The sequence below is a fragment of the Glandiceps talaboti genome, chromosome 7 (assembly GCF_964340395.1).
Source record: "Glandiceps talaboti chromosome 7, keGlaTala1.1, whole genome shotgun sequence".
Lineage (NCBI taxonomy): Eukaryota > Metazoa > Hemichordata > Enteropneusta > Spengelidae > Glandiceps > Glandiceps talaboti.
Window position 1 is genome coordinate 27,665,131 of NC_135555.1, and position 21,568 is coordinate 27,686,698.

The following is a 21,568-nucleotide window of genomic DNA, read 5'->3' on the forward strand; positions in this document are numbered from 1 at the left end:
AGACATGCTTGAACAGATCTCATTCAAAGTTGGTATTAGGACACTGTTCTATGACATACATGTGCATATCCATTTTCGTCGTGATACAATTGAATATGACTGCCTGGCAGCCATTTTGTTTGCAAATTTTCCATGTCCAAAGCCATAACTCAGACATGCTTGAACAGATCTCATTCAAAGTTGGTATTAGGACAGTGTTCTGTGACATACATGTGTATATCCATTTTCATGGCATACATATGTACGTCAAGTTGTTTCATGATACAATCCAATATGCCCCCCCCCCCCCCCCCCTTTCCTTAAAACCCATTCATAGCGGGGTCTATGTCATTCTCAATGACTTGTAGCTTATAATTTCTTGAAAAACAAGTTTGATTTATAGTGATCTCTTAGTAGTTATTTTCCTTTTAAAGTGTGCAATGATTTTACGTTGCAACAATTTCCATAATGGTTTCAAACATAAATTATTTAGACGTGTCAATGTCACACTTGTGAACGTCCTTTTTATTGAGGGAGGGTGAGTCGTTTCTTGAGCTTATGTGACACTATGCGATCCTCCCTTGTAGCTGGAGATAATTCATCGACTGCGAATATCACTTGAGATATATGTCGAACCAATAGAGAAAATGTGAACTGGAAGTTCAGAACTTCTGGCTTAAGTTATTCCTACGCGTGTTCTGATAATCGCAATATGTGTAATCACCTTGACCTATATTTACCTTCCCGGGAGCATCATGTGAATGCGCACATTGCACACTGTCAATATCAGACAAAACTAATCTAGTCTTAATTGTTTTACTCTTCAGTTTTAGGAGATTAATGTGTTTTTACGGCAAATATTGCCGACACTACATCTTAGGAACACTACAAATCACACCATCTCATGACATTGTGACTTCATATACAACTAAAACAGGCTGCTATGCAAAACGTTTCCGGTCAAGTGACCTTTTTAAGTATGGTTCCGACCTGGCATACTATTACATAATGAGTTAAGTGTCGTTACGTATTGGGTTAGTATTATATATTGGGTTAAGATGTTATTTTATATTGGGTTAAGGTATTACTACATATTGGGTTAAGGTGCTATAACATATTGGTTTAGTGTTATTACATATTGGGTTAAGATGTTATTACATATTGGGTTAAGATGTTATTACATATTGGGTTAGTATTACATATTGGCTTAAGTGTTTAAACAATAATGTACGCCCTTGCAGCCCATAATAAACGAAAGCAAACTTTGAACGACGTAATGGGCGAGGCGACAGCCGAGCCCATTATGGAGTGCAAAGTTTGCTTGAGTCCATTATGGACTGGGAGGGCGTACATTATTGTTATTATTTTATAGTTTTGCCAATTCCAGTGAATTTGTAGACCGAGAAACGCAAAACAATGTATAATATACACAGCGCTGAACACCGTCTGCCATGTTCGGCCCGGAAGCTGAATACTAATCATAGCGACACACGTACGTACACATACACACATATATACAGCCGTTCCCGTAAATGCGTTCAGGTTTTATGGTCAAACATGTTTGATAAAGGCCACATTTAATCAAGTAACATCAACAACAAGTGAGATAAGTACCGTCTGTCCACCATGGGTGGGGACAGCCACGGAGATAAGTATATATACTATAAAACAGTGAGCGCCAAACTCAAACCTCTCATTGCTCCCCCCCCCCTCGTCATTGTCCACCAACTTGATGAATCCTGTACATGTGTTTAACCTGATAGTCTAGTCCTACATGTACTTGCATAAGTAGTAAGACGTCCCTTCCTTCTCCGAACGCGTGCACAGTGACGAACAGATTGACGAAATACAGTTTATATGTCTGTATGAATGAATGAATACATGTATCAATTCATTGGAAAGATGGTATTCATCTATACGTACATGTACATGTATTAAAACAAGTGAATATTTATGATTACTCATCATTGGGGATACTGAAGCAAATGGGGAAAACGTACAGACTGGGGACGTACTATTATTGTAAACCACTGGCCTCTCTACGGCACTGTCCAAAACGTTTTAGACAAGATACAAACAAAGTACATGAATACCGTGATGGTATGCATGTTGACACCAATAATTTTCATTATAAAACACTTGTAAGTATACATGATCTTTATATAATGGAACAAAGGCGGGGACAAATTAATGAACCAATCTCATGCTCACATCGATACACTGTGAAATCAGTCTATCATTCAAATCGTTGAGATGACATACTTGTAGCTTGTGAAAATAGAGTGTTGCGTTTGTTTTGTTTGCTTGTGGCAGTGAAGAATGAGACAAGTATCAAACAAAGACATTAGTGCCGGTAACTTTTCACCATGGGATCCAACATTCAATGACTGTTTACTGATTAGAAATAATAATGAAAACTAGAAACTATCGCATGTACTTCGAATGATTTATTGTGTCGTCCAACATGCAACACTCACACAAGTAGCACCCCTTTCACAAAACAGAGTCATCCGTCTGAAAATAGTTCATGTTTACTAGTTTATGCTCAAAAGTTATGAGAATTTGGAAAAAAATTACACAATATGCGATAGTTTCTAGGTTTCATCATAATTTCAAACTCAACTGCTTGTACGACATAACTCAGTGACGTTGCCTTGTCTTTCCCATCGCAAGTGTATGATACCTTCTATAGTGTAAATGCTACACATGATCTCTCCTTCCATCGCTCATTCCATTTTGGCTGTGTGCTGTGTCAGACAGAAAATACAAATATACTTGTATCTGAGTATTCATGCTGTTTTTCACCAATTATTTTGTGATAGACTACACAATCTACATTCAAATATATACACCACTCACTTTCATTTTCACCAAAATTAAGATGTAACAATTCAAAATTCAAAGACCATCCCTACCGAGAAATGGTATGTGCTACAGTGCGTCTTGCACAATCTTAAGTTGGTTATCAGTACAGGAACAAAAGTCACATGTGTATGTTGACATGGTGAGATTAGCGAAGTATTTCACTGCAGTCAAATACGACAATGTACCCTGAAATGTAACTACCACTTCTACACAATGGGTTGGCAAGTAAGATTCACAACATGGCTTGCAGTTTATGTCGTAGATTGTTATGTCAAAGTCAAAATACATCAGTTGGTACTAGCATCATCATGTCAATTTGAAAACGGTTAACATTGAAAGTCTACCCCGACTATGCAGACGGAGATGGAAGAAACGTCTATTAAGCTTCAGTCTGTTGTAGATGTAAATGAACTTCAGTGCTTCGGGAAGATTCTCTCTCAAGTACATGTAAAACTCTTACATATAAAATACATGATCGTTCTCCTGACGTTATACAGTTGTAATACATAGTCTGGTCCCCTGCCCCCTTTCTACCGCTGCTGGCGCTACACTCACGAAAGGAGTCAGGTATGGGCCACTTAATGCATGGCTGTGATTGGCCATTACTATCGAGTGTGCTAATTGGTCAAAAAGTTTATTGACAAAAAAAAAAAAAAATTAAGCGAAGTCCGTCACTCCCACAAACTACACATGTTGCTGTGTTTATTTTCACTGGGTTTTACTGACAGTGACAGCCATGTTGCTACGACTCACCAAATTGAACTTTACGCGTATACGAGCGTCTGTACTGTTGATTGGCTAGTGATGTCACGTGGTAGTCCGACATTTTTGTCAAGATCCTGACTCCTTTCGTGAGCCTCCTTTCGTGAGTGTAGCGCCAGCAGCGGTAGAAAGGGGGCAGGGGACCAGACTATTGTAATACATTACTCAAGTAGTGTAAGAACAGTTCGCTGAAAGCCATATCTCGCAACTTGTATTGAAAGATGTTCTTACGCACTGAAACATAGTTCCACGGTTATAGTAAGGTATGCATAGATTTTTGACTTTATTGTAACATTTCATACCTTGTTTATGGTCAGTCTGTAGTAGATGTAGTTTTGAGACAATCAGATTGATATTTAGTACATATGTCCTTTCATACATCATGTAGTAATACAAAGAGTAGTGTATGTAAACAGATAGCACATTTTGTACCGAACGAAGATGAAGTAACATAATTGTCATCAATATTTACCTAGAGTGCCAGCTAAAAGGCCCACGAGGTAGTGTAACCTTTATATATTTGATTATTATAATGATAGAAACCATTTTGTTTCATAATTTGTTAGTATAGAGTGCTGAGAAGTCTTACCAAGCACCAGTTTGTAATTACATTCAGCGTATACTTGACCATGTGTATTTCTAGGTCATGTAGTGTTTGTAATGTGTTTCAAGTTCTCATGTAAGTTCCATTTGATTGATTCACCAGATCTTACGTTGGTGTAAGCAGAGTTCATTAATAAAGGAATACCATCAGTATAAAGACCGTGTTCGCCTAAGTTATTTAGTTGGTACCTCTACATACGCGATAAGAATATTTCCACCGCAAAGGCGATGAGTCTCTCATACGAAGAACTCAGAGTGTAAGGCAGTGCCATTGTCGTCAGTTTACAAAGTTTTCCACATGTAACTCTTGTTATGATGTTACACAAACTTACGGTAATACACACTCTCATGAAATCCAAATTTTCTATGGAGTTTATTCGTCAATATTGTTGTAGTGTGTGAAGTGCATAAGAATCAATCTGGCGTTCAACCTCGATGTTGTTGTGTAAGCGACAGTGTTGACAAAACAACATACACATGTACGTGATGTACAGCAAATGCCCCTGGCCGGTTGGCGGCAGTCACGTCAATTTGTGTGTGGGTAAACACTAAAACTTAGAAAGTCACCAAAATAGACGAAAAAAACCTCAAAACCGCGCAAGACGCTACAATTATTGCAGCTATTTTTGTGTTGATTGTATGGGATTTGTATGGGGTAAAATTCATGTACACGTGGCCTGTACTAGCTAGGTTTAGCGGTTGCTTATGGTGTATAACAGTTCCGAATGGAAAGCTTGGCCGCAGACAGACTAGCTATTTGCTTATTGACGTGGGATTGATCTAAACCTGGATGTTTTCATGATCTAAACTCTGTCGATAGATTGACTAACGTCCTCTCAACATAGTAGTCAGTACAACATGTAGCAACCCAGTGATGGCTTCAAACTACTTTTTAAATCTCTCGCTCATCGAATTTTCAAAGTATTTTTATGTTCCCAACTTTCCACATATGGTTTTGCATGTAATAATTGTAAGGAATGTTCTCTCGATCTCATAAGTGTAAAACTTTTTGTGTCTTAAGTTTCGATCATTTCATGTGATGAAACTTAAGACAATACTACAACATCATGCATTTTTTTCCTGTACAAATGATGAATTACATTTGAATGAGTATTCAAGGCAATCAAGTTTGCTAAATAAATTACATTTTGTATGTGTACTGTATGGGTCGGGTTGTTTGAATTTCCCGCTCACTGTTTACAGTATGAGTCAGCATGGTTGCGCCCACCCATTATGGATAGATGGTACTTATCTCTGTTTTTGTTGATGTTACTTGTTTGAATGTGGCTATTTTCAAACATGTTTGACCATAAAACCTGAAGGCATTTACGGGAACGGCTGTACACTTCAATGAGCTGCTGTGAACACAAATTTGTTTCATGAATGCGTTGTATTTTTAAACAGTGGAAATGACAATCATAAGTAACAACATACATATGTTACAATTGAAGATCTCACCCTTGAAGGTGCTAATCTTGCAAAGAAGCTAGATGATAAATTCAAACCAGTACCCAAACCAAGAATTAAAACACAGATAACGCAAACTGAGCCATTCATTCAAACTTCAACACAACTGTCTACCAGACCAGTTCCAAAACCTAGAACTAACAAACAGACTGGACAACATCATAGCCTTGATTCGTTACATTTCCCTGCTAACAATACAACAAAAACTACACATAGTGAGTCATCCAACAACCGGCAATACCAAGGGACAACTACGACTAGCTCTACCCATAGTTTACACATGGATGGACAAACTGCGGGCAATCAAGGAATATCTCAAAAGAGCAAAAAACTCCTGGTTATTGGCGATTCTATGGTTCGCCATCTTCAATTTCGCACCAAATATATTTCATGTAGGAAACATGTCTACCCTGGGTACAAAACTGAGCAGATTGAGCCATCTCAACTAGTTCATGGTGATGAAGATTATATTTTACTTCATGTTGGAACAAATAATCTCCCGTCAGACACACCAACAAAAATTCAGCGAGAAACTATCATGCTGGTTGAAAAGCTTCGATCACTCAACAATCAAGCTGTAATCATCATTTCAGGTTTACTCTTCCGTATGGATCAACCACAACTAAATAGCAAAGTTCAACACTCAAACGAACTACTTTCAAATTATGCAAAATCGGCCAAGCAGATACTTTTCATGTGCAATGTATCAAATCCACAAGTGTGTGATTTTCTTGATGTTAAGGGCCTTCATCTAAATAGGTTACGAGAAATTTGCAGCTCACATAGTTAGATTTATCAGACAATGTCAAAATTTCGTATAATGCCACACCACCTAAATCGTCGATAATTACAACAGACTCGTTCAGCCATCCTTCCTTATTCAACAGTTCAACTAATGGATTAATAATAATTCACTGGAACATCAACAGAATCAAAAATAAAATTCACGAGCTACGAAACATTATATCCGGGAACATTGCTAACACTATTATTGGCTTCAGCGAAACATGGCTCAGTCCTGATATTTCAGATCATCTAATCGAATTACCCGGGTTCCAGGTGATACATCGGGATAGAACAACGAAAAATGGAGGTGGTATTGCTGTCTACATTAATGAAAATATAACTTTCACTAGGATTTTCGATCTCGAATCGCTTATTATTGAACAAATTACTCTGAAGATCTCACTTGTCAATGCTAAACCTATTTCGCTCAGCTACATCTATCGGCCTCCAAATAGTAAATCCTCATGGTTTGATGATTTTAATGATATTATGGACAAGCTGTATGAAACTAATTTAGAAGTTATCATCCTTGGAGACTTCAACATAAACTTATTAGAAGACAACACTAAATGGTCAAACCTAACTCAATGTTACAACCTTACTCAACTTATCGATACTCCCACAAGATCAACTAGTTTTACTTCAACTCTCATCGATCATATTTATACAACCAATCCACAGAATATTCATGAAACTAAAGTTATTCGTCATGGACTGTCGGACCACTCTCCCACAATGACAATTCATAAAATCAAGGCTACTACAACAAAAAAGGATGATCATGAATTCATAACCTACAGGTGTATGCGCAATTTCAATGAAAACAACTTTATCACAGAACTAAAAGAAGCAAATTGGCATGCTTGTTTAAATATGAATGATCCTGAATATGTCTTTAATCATTGGTATGAAACTTACTGCAAAATTATCAACAAACATGCACCTGTAAAACAAGACACTTATGCTGATGACTCTTCCTTGCCTTATTCATCTTCTTCAGTTTCTCATATTAAACAGACAATCAATAATGACCTTGACAAACTTAATCACTGGTGCAACCAAAATCACATGATTCTTAACACTAATAAGACTAAAGCCATGTTAATTCCACCCAAAAAGAATTCTACTATGCATGACAGCTTCTCCCCTCTTTTTAATAATATTCCAATCTCACTTTCCAATGTAGAAAAATCTCTAGGTCTCTTTATAGATTCAGCTCTATCCTGGGCCAACCATTGTGACTATATTTGTAAAAGAATTTCAACTAATATTGCTGCACTACGCTATATTTCAAGGTTTCTCGATGTACATACTAGAAGATTATTTTATCTCAGCCATATTCAGCCTCACTTTGATACATGTTGTAACATCTGGTCCCATGCCAGAAAAGGTGATATTGATAATCTTTACAAACTACAAAAACAAGCTGTCAGACTTATCTTAAATACGGTGGACGAGAAGGACATTTCCGCGCTCTCAATGATTGGGCGTTCAAAGCAATTTCCGCGCTCTCAATGACAGAGTTCAAAGCAATTTCCGCGCTCTCAATGACTGAGCATTCAAAGCAATTTCCGCGCTCTCAATGACTGGGCGTTCAAAGCAATTTCCGCGCTCTCAATGACTGGGCGTTCAAAGCAATTTCCGCACTCTCAATGACTGGGCGTTCAAAGCAATTTCACCGCTCTCAATGACTGGGCGTTCAAAGCAATTTCACCGCTCTCAATGACTGGGCGTTCAAAGCAATTTCACCGCTCTCAATGACTGGGCGTTCAAAGCAATTTCACCGCTCTCAGTGACTGGGCGTTCAAAGCAATTTCCGCGCTCTCAATGACAAGAGTTTCAAAGCAATTTCTGTGATGTCAGACATTTCCGCAACTGAAACGATTTTTCTGTCAGAAGCGATTTCCCAGACGTACAGAAGTGGAATCCCCACAAGTCACGTGTTAGTGACATATGTTTCATGTGTACACACAAGTACAGAATTTGGAGGAGTCATGCAGAAGCTCAATTGTTGTATGCAAGAATTTTAGAAAGATTGGTACCCCATCCATAAATTGTAACAATGCACTTAATATGCTTGAGGGAGAAATAATCTCTTTACAAATGCCAGTTGATGTTCATGAAAAATAAAAATGTCTTCAGCAGAAAATGTTGCAGAACACGACAGTAATTTGTAACTCATTTATGTCCACTATATGTAATATCAATTTTATGTCCTTGAATGATTAAAATTATGTAGCCCAGACACTTCGCAAATGTATTTATGGTGTATCAATCTGAGACTTCCAATAGTTTGAGATTGAAAGATAGTCGGGTGCGTGACTAACGGCGTCCAAGTAAAATCCTATCTATCCAGAGATGATATGATTCGTTTTCAAACCATGAATACGTTTTTAAGCAATCGACATTTAGAAATACAAGTAATTTCGAAGTTGATTTTTGGATGTTGATATCGATTTTTGAACATCCATTTTTTGAGACTCATCGAAAATCAAAACATGAACCATGTTTCACTTTCTCAGCTGTGCAGTTTTTATCGTTACATTATTGTAACATTTGTGCCACTCGGCTCGACTCAAAGAGACATCGCAGGGAAGCGAACCGAACGTCTTCGTTAATATCCCGTCGATCACCGGGCATGACGTGGCACAACAAATCGATAGCCCCACTTTGAGTATGAGGAATTCACACATAGGGTATAATAAACTATCATGTCAGAATACTGGTTTAATAATATTTTAAGCTTGGCAACCTTGTGTTCATAGTGGTCTGAGGTTTAACACAAACGTATAGTAATGACTATGTTACATCGATTCACCCAAAATGTGCTGGAAAGGGGTAGGGGTTTTGTGCGAAGTGCCGTCTTAAGTGTTAAGATCAAGGGTCTCGAGCTCTGTAAGTTTTTGGGTGTGTGGAATGTCTAGAGTTTGGGTTTACCGTTTGGATTTGGAAGTCTCAGCAGAGTCATCTTATTTTATTTTACACAGTCTAGTTACGCAGCCGGCCCCTCCCCATCCCCATCTAGGTAACAACACAGATATATTTAAACTGTATAACATCGTCGGTATGACATCACAATAAATACATTTGATTGAAAAAATAATGAAGACGATAACTCACTACCTAAAAACAATTCTTGTATAATGTACAAACAACCGTCACTGTATGGGATGGATGGCTGGTGTCAGTTAGTCATGCAATATGCACCAGAAACGAGGTCCCACCCCAAACATCTGATTACAAATTTACAATTTATTTGTACATTTAGGACGTCCAAAAGGATATGTTCATATTCCAACGCTATCTGTTACTTGTTGTCTTTGCTTTCCTTTGATCTTCACTTTGATATCATTTTTAGTAAACAACCTGCAAACTTCATAGAAACTGTAGATAGTACGAGTAAAAGGTGTCCCTAACTTTCCAGTAAAACGTTGAAACGTGAAACGTTGTTTGTGGTTTGATTTTGATTGCGTTTCAAAAAACGAAAGTTCGAATTTCGATATCAACACCTAAAACACTAAGCTCCAAATTCACATGTAATTTCAAATGTTGATTGTTTAAACACGTATTCATGGTTTGAAATTACGTCAGAAACGAATCACATCATATCTGGATAGATTGGGATTTCACTTGGACGTCGTTAGTCACGCACCTAGTCAGTATGCAGACAGAGTATCGAGGATAGACTTCACGTGTTGTCATCAGAATGTTGAAACAACTATTCCAACATTGGTTGCAGTCAGTATATATGAAAGTTATCAAGAAATTGATATTTGTGTAAGATGAAAGGACTATGATGTTGTGATTATTGGTAACAGGACACTACGCCCCAGACAAACAACCTGTAGGATAAATGATTACAAAGAGTTTCTTCTTGTAAATATGTAAAATTTTTGCACATTTTCATTTTCATTTTTCATGTACAGTATGTAGTTTGTGAGTTTTTGCAGCAGTCACCTGATCTTTTTTTTCATTGTAATATTTATACTAGTGTATGAGTTTTGAGTGGCTAGACTAGATTAGTTATAGAAACTATTTTCTAGCCTCTCGCCCGCTCTGATACAATTATGCACACATTGTGTATTATATGCTTTCAATTGTTATGTATTATTTTTTTTTTGTGATGGGTAAATAAAATTACAATTACAATTACAATGCCCCCAATCACGCCTACAAATACACATACACTTTCATTTCAAACATGCTGATGAAGACTGAAATATTGATAATGAAATGAAATTTTAGAAAAAACGTTAGCAAGCCTTCGATAAGCGTGAAAAACCCTCTCCGTCACACCAAGCTGTTCGATTGACCTTGTGTATGGCAGAACATACACTATATAAACTTGAGTACAGACACATTCGCCAATGCCAGCGTCTCTAAACTACAGCACAACCCAAGAAACCTGAAATATCACGACCAACTCGTGAAAATAAACGCCTCAACCTCACGGAGGCATACAAGAAAACGTTTCCCTAAAGGAAGAAGTAGGTTTTAAGAGAGAGAGAGAGAGAGAGAGAGAGAGAGAGAGAGAGAGAGAGAGAGAGAGAGAGAGAGAGAGAGAGAGAGAGAGAGAGAGAGAGAGAGAGAGAGAGAGAGAGAAGTGTTGCTATAGCTACTTGAACAAGACTCCACCCCTCAGCAACTGACTGGCATATGAAAAGTGTGTTTCGAATAAAACACGGGATATCTAGACCTGAAGTACTGGGAAAAATCCGACTTTCTCCATTAAGGTACTGAGACGAGCCAAATACAGGCACCCGGGGCGTGACACCCACAAGCTTTCCGCAACAACTATCTGTGACAATACCTGTTACTATAGTTATCTCTGATAATATCTGTTACTATAGCTATCTCTGACACTACCTGGTACTATAGTTATCCCGGACAATGCCTGTTACTGTTACGGCATTAAATCTCCCAATACTAGAATGTATTTCGTGCAATTCTAGAATGTATTAAATGCATTTATTACAAGCTCCCTGGACCGTCCGCCGGATCATAGAATGTATTTCGTGCAGTCAGAGAATGTAAAAAATGATTTCTAACTTCTGTTAAAAAATGTAAAACGTGCATGAGTTAAAAATGTAAAAATGTATTTCCTGCAAAATATATGACTTCTGGCCATGGATGCAATACCTGTTACTATAGTTAGCTGTGACAATACCTGTTACTATAGCTATCTCTGACAATACCTACTGTAGTTATCAATGACAATGTGTACACACAGGCACCGTCACTGTGTCCACATTTTTTACCAGTTACATGTACTTCCGGGTCACTAACACGTGACTTGTGGGGATTCCACTTCTGTACGTCTGGGAAATCGCTTCTGTCAGAGAAATCGTTTCTGTTGCGGAAATGTCTGACATTGCGGAAATTGCTTTGAAACTCTTATCATTGAGAGAGCTGAAATTGCTTTGAACTCTATCATTGAGAGAGCTGAAATTGCTTTGAACTCGTTCATTGAGAGCGCGGAAATTGCTTTGAACGCCCAGTCATTGAGAGCGGTGAAATTGCTTTGAACGCCCAGTCATTGAGAGCGGTGAAATTGCTTTGAACGCCCAGTCATTGAGAGCGCGGAAATTGCTTTGAACGCACAGTCATTGAGAGCGCGGAAATTGCTTTGAATGCTCAGTCATTGAGAGCGCGGAAATTGCTTTGAATGCCCAGTCATTGAGAGCGCGGAAATTGCTTTGAACGCCAAGTCATTGAGAGCGCGGAAATTGCTTTGAAACGACCAGTCATTGAGAGCGCGGAATTGTCCCCCTCGTCTACCGTACTTAAACATCAGTACTAGGGAAATGCAATTGCAAAACACTAGTAGTATTGATCTTTTTAAAAAAATTGATATTTTACCTTTAGATAAAAGGTTCCTTTTTAATAAATATTTACTGATCTTTAAAACTGTCCATAACATGGTACCTCCCTACCTTTCTGATCTTCTTACCAAAAGAAATTCGGACTTTCAAATTCATACTCGTTCATGTTCTAATGACCTTTTCGTTCTACCTACTCCCAACTCTCAACGCTTCACTCACTCTTTTTCTTATGAGGCAACCAAATTATGGAATGAACTTCCGACTTTAATAAGAAAGACGGAAAATATTTTAAAGTGTCACATTTTGGAATGATTATAAGGTTTTTGTGTCAAGTTGTTTCTTTTAGTCATTGTAGATGTATTTGTATTTGTATTTTTGTTTTTGTTTTTGTATTGTCTTTGATGTACTTTTTGGCCTTTTCCGAGTGTGGTCTACTTTTCCTTTATTTTTGTGCCTAACTTGCTTGGGCCCCTGGGTAGATTAGGCTGGTCCTAACAGGGTTACCCATTTGTCGATATGTATTTTAAAGCATGTTGATAATAAAAGTCATTATTATTATTATATTATTATATACATGTAGTAAAGGTCAGCACATCTAATGGTAGTATCATTGGTAGGGGAGATTTTGAGTTTAAGGCAATTTAGATTATCTTGGCAAACATTTCACATCTTTAAAAGACAATATCATCTCAAATTAGAATAGGGTGAAAATATTTAAGAAAAGTTTAATACCATTATGACAGTAAAAAGTTGTTGGTGCATTTGATTGTTGGTTGAATGCATGAGTGACCTTTTGAGGTGAGGGAGTCCTTGGGGGTTTTCCCCCTGGCAGATCTGCAGTTTTTACCTTCCGTAAGGAAGGTTATAATATACTGATGAAGTCTGTGTGTCTGTGTGTGTGTGTGTGTATGTGTGTGTGTGTGTGTCTGTATCACCATTTCCGAAAAAAAGCTGCATCAATTCAAATGAAATTTCATAGACATGTTCCGTAGGGTAATGGCAAGAACTGATTAGGTTTTGGTAATAATCCGATGAATATTAATGACCAATTTGAGTAATTAATCGATCGAACGAGTATAAAGTTGGCGTCAGATTCAGATTCAGATCCAGGTAGCGTTATCTTATGAACGTTATATTGAGTGTCAGATGGCCTCAGATCCGAATCTGAATCTGACGCCAACTTTATACTCGTGCTCTACACTACGGAGAAAGATTCTGTTTTCAGGGGTTTCATGCCAACCTTATTTTGTGTTTCCCTTGGATCTGCACTCTGCATTGGCTGCACAAACACGAGAAAAAAGAAGACCGAGGAAGTCAAATGGCCTCAGATACGAATCTGAATCTTTTTTCTTGGCCTTAAAATAGGTTTACAATGAGCGCGGAATTCACAAACAGGTGAAATATTTATCATCGTTTCAATTTCGTCAAATATGGACTTATCATTTTCAAATTTCACACACTGAGGCACAGATGAATAAAGAGAAATCGTGTCTTTTTAGATTTTCGATTAGAAGTTTAGGAAGTATTATATAGACCTCGAACCGTCTCCATTTTACCGTGTTCTTTTCCGATTTCTCTTGATAACAAACTACCACTGTGTGTTGCAAGGCTTGTACATAATCATTTATCTAGCTCTGTATCTCAGGATATAAATACACTCTCACATATTTATCAAGTGTAGTAATCTATAATTGATACCCAAATGTGTATGGTCAAAATATGGAAAATAGACCAAGCCTCGCCTAGCCTACAAAGAAAATTTCGCGACAATGTATCAATAATGTTGACCTATACATTGACCTCTATATAATTAGTGTACAGTGAGGGCGCGCCACTCAACAAAATCTTGAGAATGTGTAAACTCGTGGTGGGACAGAAGGAAGTTCAACACGCACATGCCATATCCCGGGTATGTAGGGGATCACGAAAGCTGAGTGAAGTCGAGGATGGCAAGCTTTCCCGTGCTGAGAATAGGAGGCATGGCAGGCATTTGAACAACATTTTTGACAACTAACTTTCATTGGGACTTGTCACAGATATAAAGCTAAATTTCTTGCATAAATCCTTACGGAAGACATTCAGTTTAAATCTGGTTTGCTTCTATTAAGGCAATATTTAGGTTATTTGTAGACTTTGAGGTTATATTTCCAAGTTTCGAAAAGCTAACGTAAATATAAGTTTTAAATGAGTTTCTCATGTCACATAAAAATGGGCCTCTAACATTGGTATAGGGCATTAATATTGCATGTACAGTAAAGTCACCAGTATGTTAGAGAACTTTAGGTGGTCATATACCTAGTGTATAATAGAAACTGGAATCTGATGAGATGTGGTGATTTGTAGTGTTAATAATTAACATGTCCAAAATAGAAAGTATATTAATCCCTTCTGATAAGTTCAAAGTTCATACTGAAGAGAAGAACAATTTAGATTAACTTCTTTTATAAACTATCTATGAAGATTACCATTACGAAACCTTCAAGTTCACTTTTGCCTCAAAGTGCAATATAAGTGAAGCACTGATTGTGAAACAGCCAAGCATTTACATGACATGTTCTGTAACTAGTGTGGTAGCTATGTAATACATGTATATGTATAATTATGTATAGTTATGTTTGAACTAATAAGTAATATTAAAGAATTCGTGTAAGAAACAGGGACAAGAACAAATATTTACATGTACCAAATTTTTTCAGACAAGGCCATATGCCATTGTAGAAAAGGATTTTTTTCTTCCAGCACAATACAAAACACAGTGACCCGCTATCCACAATTTTCAAAACAGCATGACCCCCCACTGCCACTTTCCAAAACAGGACGACGACCCCCCCCTGCCGAAGAAACTGACCAGTCCCTAAGGGGATATTACACTGAAAATAAATAGCTGTTCATTGCTAGTGGTTGTAACAGACATCAGTAAACAAAAACTACACTCTACATGTCTTATTAACCAACATTTACCGATATTTACTCACACTTTCTGACTAATTGGCAGTGTCTGTGGGTATAAATGCTAAAATATTATCTCCCCATATTATGGCAAAATAAATCAAAACGGCTAGACTACAGTGTAGATATACATAAACACTTGTAATGTCGCTCGCGTGTTTCAATTTATTTATCTGATTTTTTTTAGTATTTGCCGAGGAGAAGCATTACAATATCTTCGACAGCATATTATAGCCCACTATACTCGACTATACTCACTGATGTCGCCTTTTGAACGGCGCATTTAGCAACAAAGTAAACATATTTATCTTGAATAAATATACTAGCTATTAGATTGCCATATTATCAGCAATAAAATTGTAAAGAATTGAGGAAATTTCGTGAGTTCTGTGTTGTCATTTACATGACTTTAGCAACTCGTCTGGAAGAAAACTTGTATGGTTTCCCTTGTTGCGATATCACTTAATTTAATGCAACAAGCCTATTTAATATTCATTAGAAGAATTCTGTAACGAATCATGGTATTCGAAGTATACAGTTTAGGAAACCAACAAATCAAATATCGCGATGTGTTCATGATATTAAATATGATTGGACAATATTGACGTCGGCAATCAAGGTCGTGACCCACATGGTTATGAAAGAAAGCCTGCAACTAGATACTTGGCTAGCCACGTCCGCGCGCGTCCGGTCCAGTTTCTCAGGGTTTGTTTTGAAGTTAGAGACGTTATTTCTGTACGACTTGAAGAATTTTACAATATATCTGATTGATAAATATGGATTACATCAACACGTGGATAAATTTAACCCGACACGAATGTGCGCTGTGCTCTCCCGATTCCATACGTACATTGTACATACACTGCTTCAGCTTTGATCGGCGGAATTCGGAACTATCCTAGTATAAGCTTACTGCCGCGGCCGCGGTGACTGCACAAAACTTGACACTACCCCTCTACCGATATATAATAATCACCTGTACGGTATACCGTGATAAAAACAAGCAATAATTCGAGTCCCCAACAAGTCGATGAGACCTACTTCTGTTCTGTCCGATTTGAATGCGAGTTTCTTAGGTTTTATATGGGTTTCAGACAGCATGCGAAATTAACGCCGGTCCTTCGGCCCGAGACCAACAGATTTCCGTTCGGACCGACAGTTTTTCAGAATTACAACAACGTATCGGTCGTTATGACCGACTGAAATTTGGAGTAAATAATAACATTTATTCAAAGATATATCCAATTTCACCTACATGAATCTGATCTTGTGTTACCTATTTTACTCTTGACATCATCTCGTTCATGTCAAGCGACACAGAGCTAGCTCGCTACGTGTTGTTGTCAATGTTGATATCATGTCTACATATGACGTAGCATACAGCATTTACATTATGAAATTATGTTAGCAAACACATAATTGACCGAATTTCTCCAATTATTTGTGTCTTGCAGAACGTCTTAGACATCCAGACCCATTTTACGCATTCAGCACATGCGTCTTTTCCCACCATGATATAGTAATTGTTGTAAAGTTTACTGTTCTAAGTGTATGAAACTTTTAACGTGTTTGAGACAGTTCCACGTTGTATTTATAAAGTATGTGGCGATATTTAGAAGGCAGCAATGAGCTCCCGAAGAAGAAGACGAATTTAAACAGACACTGTTTTTTAAGGGCTGGTATTAAAGCTGGTAAATGTTAGCGGGTTTCCCGATCAATTTACCGGAGTTCCTCATGTGTGTGGCCATGATCAAAACAAACTGACGGAAAACATATAAAATACTCTGAAAATGGCGTTTTAACTAATAAAGAAGGCAGGTACACTTCGTAAAATATCTTCAGTACGTTAGTTTTTGTTGTTGTAGAACAGTAAAAAAAATGCGTAGTCTGATTGCTTTCAATTTGATTCATATGATAATGTATGTCCTGTCATGTTGTAATCAACGTATAAACTTAGAAATGTTGCATTTTTGTTGCCATTGTTTTATCTGGAAAAATACTGCATCATGCCAAACACGGGTACTGTAGTTGATGACACATTATAGTACAGTTACCATATCACGCTCCCACGTCAAAAAAACTTGCATTGTAAGACATGTTTAGCCATACTTCTCTTCATCATGGTCAGATTTCTTACACAAACAGTCAAGTCAGAAACGATACTCAATACACCACTATATGGTATACGGGTAGGGCTTTATGGGGGGAGGGGGCTTCAGTACATATTTGAATGAAGACGAAACCGCTCTGTGTTGTATCATATTAAAGTTCAAAATCATTAAATCTGTAAATGGAGGGTATATAAATATAGGTCGTGAACGTGAACTGCATTGAGTATGGACCAGCAGATTTTCTTAAGGACCAGCAGTATTTGCTACATGTCGGTCCTTATGACCAGTAGTCATTTTCCCTTAAGTTCACACACTGGTTTCAGACTCGGACTAGAGTATTACGCCCTAGACAATAATATATGTAAACTTGTGTTCACAAGCCAAACATGTGACAATACAAGACCACAACGAAAACTGTGAAAAATTTACAGGTCAGTCTCATTTTATATATGGACAACAAAATTAGGTCGGCCACAGTTCCATTTACATGATGCAATGACTTGGAGCGTATTTCCATATGCTCGGAGCAAATCGAATCAATTAGTGTATTATGGGACCAACAAATATATTGTGGCACATGTCCCGATACGCCTTCTTGAAGTTTCCCATTGGTATTCTAATAGCTAGTATATTTATTCGAGATGAAATATGTTTACTTTGTTGTTAAATGCACTGTTCAAAAGGCGACGCGAGTACGATTGGGCTAAAATATGCCGTCCTTGGCCCGGGGATGCCGTCAAACGTCACGACGGTATCGTAATGCTTCTTGTCGGCAAAAAATAAAAAATCAGATAAATAAAAGTCAATGAATGTGAAACACGCGACATTACAAGTGTTTATATATATCTAGTCTAGCCGTATACCCACAGACACTGCCAAGTAGTGAGAAAGTGTGAATAAATATCGGTAAATGTTGGTTAATAAGACATGTAGAGTGTAGTTTTTGTTTACTGATGTCTATTACAACCACCAGCAATGTATTTTTTCACAATGCTGTTGAGTTTTATTCACCTGTTGACTACGCTCGTCATAGGCTACGTGCTAACCATGTCTCATTATGACGTCATAAAATCCCGTGGTCTAGGTGGGACCGGAAATACCCGAAAACTCTAGAAGTAAATCCGAAGGGAAGTGACTGAAAAAAGGTCATTTTAAGGTGTTTGCAGACGCTTTTGAAAAGTTTTAAAACCAGAATGCATTTCACAAACATGTAGTCTAGCAAATTAGCGATAGTGAATATGAGCATTTTGAATCACCTTTAATCTCGACGCATGTCAAGGCCTCATCACATGTAAGGCCTGGCGGATTGATTTCAGTATGTTCATCTCTCGTCGAGCTCCTTGCATTGCACGTACGTACGTACACATAGTTCAAGTCACAGGAAACACACACACACACCTGCCAATGCACGAAAAAACAGAAAACATGCAACACAAAAGGTTTTACATTCAATAAATTTCATGATAATTTAACTATGCAACAGGTGTTTTGGGAAAAATGACCATAGCTTACAAGTTACAGCTTTCATAACCGTACGGAGCGGAATGGAATGTTGTCATCTATCTCGGCTTCGCTATTTATACGTATACATTATTGATCAAATCCAAAGCTTCCTTACCAATATTTTAGGTACCTTTACCACAGCCTCCGAATACAATACTGTTTTAAGGTTTTGGGAGGAATTTCTTGGAGCCGCTGTTGAATGTCGTCGGCTTCTGCCATGATAGTGTAACATGTACAGGATGCCAACAACTTTTGCAACATGCATAGTTACGGGAAAGAAAGTAGTCCAAAATTCCTGCAAGTGATCTCATTTGAGAAAACTTGCCAGGCTGTGATATGGAAAATTACTGCCCGGCCAGAGCTCGTAACTTCTCCATAGCAATACATGGGGACATGATTATAGGTATATGATAATAAATATTGTTATCACTTTGACAGGTTTGATAACCATGGCAACATTATCATGATAGAATGTAAACAGATAGTGGAGATGAAAGAAGATAACATGATAGCACCATACAAATATAGAAAGGTATGTATCTGATAACATGATAGTACAGTACAAATATAGAAAGATATGTAACATGATAACATGACAGTACAGTACAAATATAGAAAGGTATGTATCTGATAACATGACAGTACAGTACAATACATATATAGTAAGGCATGTATCTGATGACATGACAGTACAGTACAAATATAGAAAGATAAGTAACATGATAACATGACAGTACAGTACAAATATAGAAAGGTATGTATCTAATAACATGACAGTACAGTACAAATATAGAAAGGTATGTATCTGATAACATGACAGTACAGTACAGTACAAATATAGAAAGGTATGTATCTAATAACATGACAGTACAGTACAAATGTAGAAAGGCATGTATCTGATAACATGACAGTACAGTACAAATATAGAAAGGTATGTATCTGATAACATGACAGTACAGTACAAATATAGAAAGGTATGTATCTGATAACATGACAGTACATTACAAATATAGAAAGGTATGTATATGATAACATGATAACACAGTACAAATATAGAAAGGTATGTATATGATAACATGATAACACAGTACAAATATAGAAAGGTATGTAACATGATAACATGACAGTACAGTACAAATATAGAAAGGTATGTATCTAATAACATGACAGTACAGTACAAATATAGAAAGGTATGTATCTGATAACATGACAGTACAGTACAGTACAAATATAGAAAGGTATGTATCTAATAACATGACAGTACAGTACAAATATAGAAAGGTATGTATCTGATAACATGACAGTACAGTACAAATATAGAAAGGTATGTATCTGATAACATGACAGTACAGTACAAATATAGAAAGGTATGTATCTGATAACATGACAGTACATTACAAATATAGAAAGGTATGTATATGATAACATGATAACACAGTACAAATATAGAAACGTATGTATATGATAACATGATAACACAGTACAAATACAGAAAGCTATGTAACATGATAACATGACAGTACAGTACAAATGTAGAAAGATAAGTAACATGATAACATGACAGTACAGTACAGTACAGTACAAATATAGAAAGGCATGTATCTGATAACATGACAGTACAGTACAAATATAGTAAGCTATGTATCTGATAACATGACCGTACGGTACAAATACAAAAAATGTATAGAAAGGTATGTATCTGATAGCACGATAACACAGTATAAATATAGAAAGGTATGTATCTGATAACATGATTATCAGATAACAGTACAAATATAGAAAGGTATGTATCTGATAACATGACAGTACAGTACAAATATAGAAAGGTATGTATCTGATAACATGATAGTACAGTATAAATATAGAAGGATATGTAACATGATAACATGACAGTACAGTACAAATATAGAAAGGTATGTATCTGATAACATGACAGTACAATACAAATATAGAAAGGCATGTATCTGATGACATGACAGTACAGTACCAATATAGAAAGATAAGTAACATGATAACATGACAGTACAGTACAAACATAGAAAGGTATGTATCTAATAACATGACAGTACAGTACAAATATATTGTCCCTCGGACAGGACGTAAAATAGAGGTCCCATGTATTGGAGTGCAATACCCAATGCACGTTAAAGTACAATGTACACCTTTCGTAAAGTGTTGCCATCTTACATTTTTATTATTTTTTTTTTGTTATTCTGAGCAGCAGCGAACCAATTTGCTTGGCCAATTAGGAGATCTCTTTGTCATTTATTCCTGAAGTGGCTATTGTTCGCAATTGCACTACATATACAAAAAAAAAAAAAGGTGTGTATCTGATAACATGACAGTACAGTACAGTACAAATATAGAAAGGTATGTATCTGATGACATGACAGTACAGTACAAATAAAGAAAGATAAGTAATATGATAACATGACAGTACAGTACAAATATAGAAAGGTATGTATCTAATAACATGACAGTACAGAACAAATATAGAAAGGTATGTATCTGATAACATGACAGTACAGTACAAATATAGAAAGGTATGTATCTGATAACATGATAACACTAAAAATATAGAAAGATAAGTAAGATGATAATATGACAGTACAGTACAAATATAGAAAGGTATGTATGTGATAACATGACAGTACATTACAAATATAGAAAGGTATGTATATGATAACATGATAACACAGTACAAATATAGAAAGGTATGTA

At 36.9% G+C, this 21,568-nt stretch overlaps 1 protein-coding gene across 8 annotated transcripts in view; it reads left to right on the forward strand.

Moving 5' to 3' along the window:
• The window catches only part of LOC144437164 (protein FAN-like), a 288,538-nt gene that overhangs the window by 24,078 nt on the left and 242,892 nt on the right, over positions 1-21,568 (forward strand). For 7 of the 8 annotated variants that reach the window (XM_078126034.1, XM_078126037.1, XM_078126040.1 and 4 more), the window contains one exon: positions 19,286-19,379. The exons of the other annotated variant lie outside the window; for it this stretch is intronic. In XM_078126034.1, the coding sequence (XP_077982160.1) occupies positions 19,286-19,379 (94 nt within the window). The remainder of the gene's footprint in view (positions 1-19,285; positions 19,380-21,568) is intronic. 8 annotated transcript variants of the gene reach the window in all.